The sequence below is a fragment of the Stegostoma tigrinum genome, chromosome 15 (genome assembly GCF_030684315.1).
Source record: "Stegostoma tigrinum isolate sSteTig4 chromosome 15, sSteTig4.hap1, whole genome shotgun sequence".
NCBI classification, from domain to species: Eukaryota; Metazoa; Chordata; class Chondrichthyes; order Orectolobiformes; family Stegostomatidae; genus Stegostoma; species Stegostoma tigrinum.
In genome coordinates, this window is record NC_081368.1 from 65,410,928 (window position 1) to 65,420,433 (window position 9,506).

At 40.6% G+C, this 9,506-nt stretch overlaps 1 protein-coding gene across 1 annotated transcript; it reads right to left on the bottom strand.

The window, feature by feature from the left end:
• Positions 1 to 1,647: 1,647 nt before the first annotated feature.
• Positions 1,648 to 9,276, bottom strand: agtr2 (angiotensin II receptor, type 2). The gene is made up of 2 exons (XM_048544525.2): positions 9,125 to 9,276; positions 1,648 to 6,213 (listed from the first exon to the last, which is right to left on the bottom strand). Exon 2 carries the CDS (start codon positions 6,160 to 6,162, stop codon positions 5,170 to 5,172), a length of 993 nt encoding a protein of 330 aa, XP_048400482.1. The 5' UTR covers positions 6,163 to 6,213; positions 9,125 to 9,276; the 3' UTR covers positions 1,648 to 5,169.
• Positions 9,277 to 9,506: the final 230 nt, after the last annotated feature.

Here is a 9,506-nt window from a genome sequence, read left to right on the forward strand (position 1 = left end):
AAACTTTCTACCTCTCTGACCTTGCAAATCAGCCATATTTGAGAGAAAAAGTTGTCCAGCGGTTTTAAAGGTATATATTCCCGCTTTCTAAATATGTTATGAACCATTATGTTGTTTACAGGGTAGGAAAATCTTTAAGACTGTTTACCTATATTTTATGTTAAGCATAACTAATACTCATTGTGGTGGCCAACAATAACTCTGTTCTTGTGTGTACAATTGCAGTCATTTGTACTAAATGTCCTGTACATGCTGCATGTAGATTTCATGTAGCTAAGAATTATGGTGACTTACAAAGGGAGTTATGAAGATTTAATTATGCACAAGTTCAATTTACTACTTTGATTTGGAGATAAATCAAGTTTTAATTAAGGTTTTATTGCAGGTAAGTATCTCCTACAAGTGTTTAAGCTGCACAATTATGCAATCTGTTTGCCTGAGGTTTCCGCCTGCTCTGTCCAACAGTTCTGGTACCTCCAGCCGTTCACTGTGGGATTATGTAAAGTCTGGTGTTCAAATGGGGTCGGCTGGGTTGCTGGATGGGGTCAGCCTGGCAATTAGCTTGAAGAGGTTTGGCTACATTTGGAGCAGGTTCATTGATAAATTACTGCCACCTGCTGCTGCCATTCATTCAGCAGTGATGCCCACGTTGTATGTCCTTACCTCCATCTAGTGGAAACTTCTATTCGCACACTTTACTTTTCCAGGCAGGTCAAATCCGGCTTTAAGTGAGATCCTCGCAGCAGATCTGAGCAACATCTTAACAATGTCTCCAGCTGTCACACTTTGACCCATGATTTGAGCTACTAAATGCAACATTGATACAGAAATGTTTATATTTATACAGCGTCTCCCATGATGTCGGGATGTCAAACAGCACCTGACAGCCAAGGGGGTACGTCTTGCATTATAGTAACTATTGCAATGTCGGAATGGAACACTAGTAAAACGTCTCCCTGTACACATTCAGCCTTGACCCTTGCCAGAGCTGTCCTCTGCAACTTCAGTGACTGCTGTCAGTGCTTCGCACTGCTGCCTCACAGCACCGGGGACCCAGATTCAATATCAGCATTGGGCAATTGTCTGTGTGGAGTTTGCATGTTGTCTCAGTGTCTGTGAGGGTTTCTTCCTACAGTCCTGGCATGTGCAGGTTGGAATGGATTAGCCGTGCAAAATTGTACCCCCCACCCCTACCCGTAGTGACCAAGAATGTGCAGGTTAGGTGGGCTAGCCACGGCAAGTGGGATAGGGTGGGTTGCTCTTCAGAGATTGCTACAGGCTCAATGGGCTGAGTGGCCTCTATCTGCACTGTAGGGATTCCATTCTACTTTTCACCCAAACTACTGGGAGAACATCGAGCTGTTGTAACAGTCACTAGATGTTCACTCCAATGGAATCAATCAAATGAAAATTGGATGGGTTCTACAATGAGCAGCTCATCTACCCCTCCAGGTTTTTGGACACATGCTCAAAGTCAAATTTCACCCCAATCCTGAAATCATAACAGGTCATCCCAAAGGACAGTAAGCTAATGAACGGAAGTAATACTTGGCATCCAAGATAACTCTCTGCTGCGAGAAACAGTACCTGCTCACAAATTCAGCCTGAGACAAAGCCTTGGAAACAAGACAATTTTATTCTGTACGATCTTGCAAGAAAGGGTGTCTGCTAGACAGGCACACACACACAAAGAATGCGAAACATTCTTATACAATTTACAAGTTGCAGAATCACGCCTCCCTGCTCCCATTGGTCTTATCCTATCATTCCCCGTCCTGTCGGACCGCCCTTGTTTATTGTTCCCTTTACTGCCGGCTGAAGGCCCCATTCCCTTTTTTACTGCAATCCTTATTTGGCTATGCTAAAGAGCGCTAGACATGCTGTACGTGCGAATCGTCAGGTTTGCAGAAATAAGCCTCTGCTACAACACTCTTATCTCTACCATGTCCTTGTCTGCAGAAAGAATGTCTCTGGTCATGCTAACTGCCATCTTTGCAGAACCTAGTCTCTGATTAATGATAAACTTCTGCTATAAAATCTTGTGACTTTCTGCTATAAAATCTTGTGAATTTCTGCTTTTGCAAGATCCCACCATTCATCCTTACCTGCAGAAACAACACGTTTAATCTCTCACACTGCTAACAGATTCATAAATCTGGTCTCTAGTCCTACAATTCCTAACTGATTCAATTTACCATCAAATTGATTTTTAACTGTCATTTTAAAAGCTTTGCTTTGTAATCCAGAGTTTCTGCAAAATAATTACTATTTGTTCTTGGTGCTTATCTTCACAATCAAGAGTTCTAAGATGTAATGTCTTCCCCAGGGCCTTGATGTCCTCAATTCTGTGCTAAAATTCAATGCAAATTCCAAATGGGGCCAAATGCAATACATGGTCCAAATATAGTTCTATTTACGTTCAACTGAATCACACAAAGCAATGGGAACAGGCCCCAAAAGCTCCTTCAACCTCATCACGGGTCTTTGGCAAGGCGTCATACTCTCCCCACTACTTTCCCCTTGACTATTGACTTGACCTTAAGGAAGGCGGGAACAGATTTGTCATCCTATAGCACTTCCGCTAATCAATGGATCTGACTTTCACAGATATCTTCACCTTACTGTATTGGGCACGTTCTCCAAGATGTGATGACCACATTGGCCCATGCACAAAAGGCTATGCTGACTGCACACCAACAAACATTCCCCGTATCATGTCCCACCACTCCCACTTGCCAAATATCATCAGCGTCTGGCAACACAGCGTTGAGAATGCTGACCACTTCCCCAACCAAGGAATTAATCTGTCCAGGGAGGGCACTGTAGGAATTGAGGATCACACAAGAAAAGACAAAGGAGCATTGGTCTTCCAGGGGGTCTACATAATTTCAGCGTTCAGCACCATCAACATGGGCGTGAAGTTGGCACTCTGCATATCCACAATAGTACCAACTCTTATCTATGCCAGTGAGACACAGAAGGTGATGGCAAAGGTTGGTCACCTCTCATGGGCACAACCTAGATAAGATACTGAGTATCACCTAGAGACACAACATATAGGATGAATGTTCTTAAGCTGGAGAGGGTTCAGAAGATATTAATCAGGATATTGCTAGGAATGGAGGATCTGAGACATAAAGAGAGACTGGATAGTCTGGGACTTTTCACAGTGGAGAGCACAAGATTGATGAGCGACCTTGTAAAGGTTTATAAAGTCATGAGGTGTAAGGTGAATGGCAGGTGTCTTTTCCCTAGGGTGGGAGATTTCAAGGCTAGGGTGCATATTTAAAAAAAGACATGGTGGCAACTTCTTTACACAGAGAGTGTGGAATGAGCGTGGAGAGGAAGTGGTGGATGTGGATGCAGGTACAATGTTTATAAGACATCTAAATGAGTACATGAGTAGGAAATGTTTGGAGGGATACGGACCAAGGAGAGGAACTAGTTTAGTTTGGGATTATGTTGGCATGGACTGGTTGGACCGAAGGTTCTGTTTCTGTGCTGAATGACTCTATGACTCTATGATATCAGCTGTAAAGAATGCTACAGAGAACTGGTCAGAAGCATCTATGGATCATTGTGACAGGGACGCCCCACAGTTTGATTCTCAGATGTATGCTCAACCAGAGTGACAGGAGAATGGGCACCATCAGATCAAAGAAGACCTGAGCCTGGGCAATACGTGAATGAGTAGTTGGGCGGGGGAGATGGCCCAATTCGTGAGTTGGATGGGTGTCCATGTGAGTTTCCTCCCAGAGTTCCAGTTTCCCCCCACAGTCCAATGATATGCAGGTTAGGTGAATTAGCTCTGGTAAAGTTAAGTGGATTAGCCCGTGTAAATATAGGGCTGTGGGGCTAAAGGTGCAGGACTAGGTCTGGATGGGATGCTCTTCAGAGAGTCAGTGCTGATTTGATCAGTAAAATGGCCTCTTTCGGCCCTCTGGAGATTCTATGATTCTAAGCTCTGGGTCAGAGTGATCAGCTAGAATTTCCTGAGAATTCCCACATATGTTTGTGTCAGTGTTTCTCTGAAAATCAGAGACGAGAAGGTCTAGGGTCCATGTTCTCGCATTTAAATTAAATTTGCAACTAACTTGACTAAATTGGCCTGCAATCTACACATTACAAAACGTGTTTGTAGCTTCCAAAAGCTTAAGAATGGCTGTATCTGAGATCTTTTTGAGGTCATGAACAAAATTGTTGAATAGCAATGTTTTGAATCCGATCTTTGAGGAACTTCAGTTGTAACAAGATTCCAACTAGATTCACTCTCATTAATAACTGCCTTCTGCTACATGATGTCACAGGTTTGGTCATTTGCTATCCATCCCACAAATGAGAAGGTCATATTTTATTCAGGCATAGACTGAAGACACACTGTAGAACATAAACCAAGCAGATAACTAACAACTTTAGATAAGCTCAAATGGACCTTATTTAATCCTACTGTATTAGACAAAAGTTAAGACGTTGCTTTCAGTAGAAAACATTAGGCAAAAAACAGTGAAATATAACATTAGGAGGGGTACAGTGTTATACAGTCTTTCTTATAGTCTTCATTGTCTTTCTAAGTCTTCTTAACAATGACTAAACATCATAAGAGAACAGCAGTTTCACATTAGTAACTGAAAAATACTGTGTATTATATAATGCGCCAGAACAAATGGTTATTAGAATGGTTGGTATTATCCATAATGAACAAAAGCTTAATACTTCTTACAGACGTAGATGAAACCAGTAAAAATAAGTTCCAACATTTAAGGAATTCAGGTGTAGCTTTGCATCTGAGCAATGTGTGAGAATTCCCAGTCATCTAACACATTAAATATTCCATAAAAGTCTGTAATTTTGAAACCCTCAAAGACAATTATATCATTATCATAATGCTGTATATCTGATATAGTAGATTTTATCAAGAGCTGCACACTTTCTTGGTGCGTTACCATCTTTGAAAATCAAAGATTAGAATGCAATCAACAGCAAGGTGGTAGTGTTGGGAGGGGGGTTGTGTGTAGCAATGGTGGCTTCACTTAATCCAACATCTCATGAATTCTTAACATCCGTATCCCCCACATCGTTCCTCTGAGATAGGGAGCTTATCCTGGTTGGTGAGTTTCTTCGGTTCTGGAGCTTAATGGATCCACTCTGAGCCATGTCAGTAAGATGTACCTAAAAGTGATCTTCCATAAAGTAGTAAATAAAAGGGTTGATGCAGCTATTCGCAAAACCGAGGCAAATGGCAATTGGCATTGCAGTTTCGATCGCAGTGATGGTTCGACAGTTGGTGATGAAATTCAACTTTGACAATGCATCCAGGAAAGTTAATGCATGAAATGGCAACCAGCAGATGAAAAAGGCCAGCACGACTGCAATGACCATCCACAATGCTTTGTCTCGTTTATGTTTGTTTTTGTCTCGTCCTTCCATTCTCATCAAATGACAGGCAACAAAACCATAGCACGTGCCTATTATTGTGAAGGGAATGAAGAAACCCAAAGTATTTTTCATGAAAGACATGGCTGCAAACCAATGATTGGCATCATTGGAGGGGTAAACCATTGCACACATCATATTCCCTATCTCCTCAATGTGATGCGCACGCCGAAAGTAAATGGCTGGAAAAGTGGCAACTAAAGCCAAAGTCCATACCAGGATTATGACACAACGAGCTTGGTACAGAGATTTCTCAGACTGGGATCCAAAAGGGTGGAGAATTACCATGTAACGATCAATACTCATGCATGTAATGAAATATATACTGGCATACAAATTCAGAGACACAAGGGAGCTGCATATTTTACACATCACTGACCCAAAATGCCAACTGTACCCAGTCGCGTAATAGACCGCCCAAATTGGAAGAGTGGATAAAAATACCAAGTCGGCAATTGATAAGTTGATTATATAAACGTTAGCAACAGTTCTCAAATGGGAGCGATGACACAAGACAGCGATGACCACACTGTTTCCAATGAATCCCAAGATAAAGATGATGCTGTAGACAGCGGGGATGAAATTGGAAATATATTGGGATGGTACAACAAATTTGCACAGTTGCTTGGATTCATTATGTACAGAAGGTGTTGTAAACTGTGAGGGAGCTGTATCATTAGAAATTTCTGGAATATAGTCAGCAGTGAGGGGGGAATGCACTGACTCCATCTTTCTTGAGGTGAGGCCTTGGCTGGTAATGGTTTTCACTGGCTGTTGTACCTATGAAACATTTAAAGCCACACTCTTAATACAATGAATAAAGATTTTAAGAAATCTCAGTTCTACTTCTGTTCACATTTGCAAAAACAGCTTCTGAATAATATTTGGATTTGCAGTGCACCCTGCCGCTGAAACACATTTGATCATTGTTGAGAATGAAAATTTCCATAGAAGGTAGACACAGGTTCAAATATGTTGTTCCAGTTCAAGTTCATGTCTATATTTTCACTGAATGTACGAGGGCAGGAACATTATGCATGAGCAGCTACAAGCAGTAGCAGTGATACTAGTCAAGTTTCGATGGATAATGAAATTTTTGCTTCATTTGTAACGTTTGTTTTGGAGTTTCCTGAATATTTCATCAAGTTGAACGATGAAATACTTGCACAGAGGCCAGTGTCCTGTCTCCAAGTCACCGTTAATTTATATGTGCCTGTACTTGGGCTCTGACAAGCCACCTCAAACCCAGTCCATAGACCTTCTGAATCTCCAGTTTATATCTGTCAGCCAGGGCTCCCTGAATGGCCCAGGTTAACAGCCCCATTTCCAGGATCTCATAGTCAATGGGAGCCACCTGGCTATGCATCCAATCACTATAAGTGAGGTGCTTTTTTTTAGTATTATTAGTTTGTCAGGAACATAGCCCATAATTTCTTAAAAATATTGGCACTACATTAGGCCATTCAGCCCATTGACTCTGTTCCATTATTCAATGGCTGAACAATATGCCTGTCTTTGGCACATATCCTCGAATACCTTTGCTTAACAGAAAATTACTTATCTCGGATTTGAAATTGTCAAGGGATCTAGCATCAACTGTCTTTCGTGGAAGAGAGTCCCGAACATATACCACCCTATGTAGTGCTTCCAAATATTTCTCCCCAACAGTCTGGCCCTAATTTTTAGTCAATGCCCCCAGTCCTAGAATCTCTTACCAGTAGAAATAATTTATCTTCATCCACCCCTTTTTTTCCTTTTAATGTCTTAAAGATTCCAATCAGTTCACTCATCAACCTTCTAAGTTTTAGCGACAACAGGCCTAATTTGACTAATCTCTCCTCATAACTTAACCCCTAAAATCCAGATATCACTTTTGTAATCATAAATAGTACTTTCTGCAAGGCTAATGTATCTTTCCTACAGATACAGGCGACCAGATCTGCTCACACTACTCCAAGTGGGGTTTAACCAGTGTTTTGCATATCTGTCAGTGCAGTGTGATGTGAAGTGGTCAATACAAGCTGCATAGAGCACTGAGATCTGGCACGGAGGAGCTGTATCCCCGGATAGATAATATTTAATACCATGAGCAGAACCACACTATTAAATTTGAAAAATACTACTTGCTTTACTCTTATCAATGCTGATGGTCCTCAGTTGTCCCCTGAATTTCTAAATTCTCATTAATTTTGCCCTGAATTGTGAATTCTAAGAGTTATTCCTGAACTAAATGTAAAATCACCATAGCACCAGAGGACTGCACTCTCTCTTTAGAGAGAGAAAGAGAGAGAGGGACAATTGGTGGTGAGTTCAACCTAAGTGTCACCGTGCGTCAAACAAGGCTGACAAGGATAGACCTTAATGGTAACGTCAGCCAGTGAAGGATTTGAAACTGCACTGTTGGCATCGCTCTACATGACAAACCAACCATCCAGCCAACTGTCGACTAATGGATCCACCAGTCAGTTGATTCTTCACTTCTCTCATTAACAGAGGTCTCACATTCTCATGTCTAAAGCATTTTGAGAGCATTTGAGGGAGTTTTAAGTTATGGTCTGAGGCTTAGTCTCCTCCCTGGCTCAACTCAATTGCCAATGGAATAGCCAATATGATTTATGATTCCTGCTAATAATATCAAATCCATTTATTTGCCACAATTACTACCATTGGTTAGACCATGATACTGTCCAGGAAACATATGCTCCCACTTGATGTGCACTTTGTAAGAATCCATCTAAACTGTTTATTAAATGTTTCCACCTTACCAAAATCTCCCTGTTAGACTCCCTGTATGGTCATGTAATTTGATTTTTCTTTTATTTTACATTGCTAAAAGCTTTTATAATTTTCTTTCATATTATCTGCTGCATTTTGCTCAAACTCTCTTCTGATACCTTGAATTTCTGATTCTCTTCTTCGTGACACTTTTTAACATTTCTCAACATTGGTGGGGGGGTTGTTCCCCGTACTGCCTGTTTGTCTTTGAATCAGGACTCCAGGGAACTTACACCACTTCGACCTACAATTAGATTTATAACAAAATTCCAAACTGCAAGAATCGTAATTGTCACAGCTCAGTTTCATGTTTTACGGGATAATATAAGGATGTAGTAAAACAAAAATCCTGCCAATTCTAAATATGTAATCTGATATTATTTGCCATCCATGTATTAGAAACATTGTTTAACACAATCTAACATATTTAAATTGTACATGAACATATTCATGAAATGGCAGTCTCAAAATATTCAATCCCATCAAACAGAAGGAGAATTAGAGTCAGCATAAAACTTGAACTCAACTCAGTATCTGACGACCTTAAAGGCATAAGTCAATTTCGTACAGAATGCTTTCATCACCAATTGCCTCTGTAAATGCTGCCTAGTGCAATGAGTGATTGCAGCATTTTCTGTTTTTATGATGTTGTGAATGTCGCTTACGTATCTTCAGATTCCCTGTTAAAGCGCTGTACCTCATCATTGCTGGTTGAAATATTTTGGTCAAGATATTCCTTTTAGTAACCATTCTCAATAAATGAATGAATGATCTAGAATACACAATTAAAAATATTTATTTTCCTTAATCTATTTGGCTCAGATTTCATGCCTGAAATATTTATCTTAAATTCTCGAGCAAGATTGCATCCAAAATCAGAACTGCTTCAAAAAGTATGAACACTACTTTAGCTTACCAGTAACTGGAGCCTGGATAGGAATCGAAGTTTTAGCCTGGCTTTGGTTGCTGAATCCTTTTTGTGTCGTCTTTTATATTCTCATGCCAGAAATCACATGGTGTCCAGATGGAATTGTACAAAACATGGGACAGAAACTTTGGCAGCACTTGTTTTGACAGTCAAAATAACTTGAGTCATGTCATGTCCCTCCTGGGGCCTTCCCTTGTGGCAAGGGAAGAATTTTGAATTTCTGAAAAAAAAATTGGTTGTACTGATTAAAAACCTGTCTATCTTCGTCTTGTATGTACTTAATGACCCAGCCTCAAGGGACCTCAGCAGTAAAATAAAATCCCATAGATTCACTAACGTCCGACACCTTTGTCTTAAATGGCAACCCCTT

Coding starts and splice junctions, on each gene's coding strand:
- agtr2 (XM_048544525.2), bottom strand. CDS start 6,162: ATGGAGTCAGTGCATTCCCCCCTCACTGCTGACTATATTCCAGAAATT.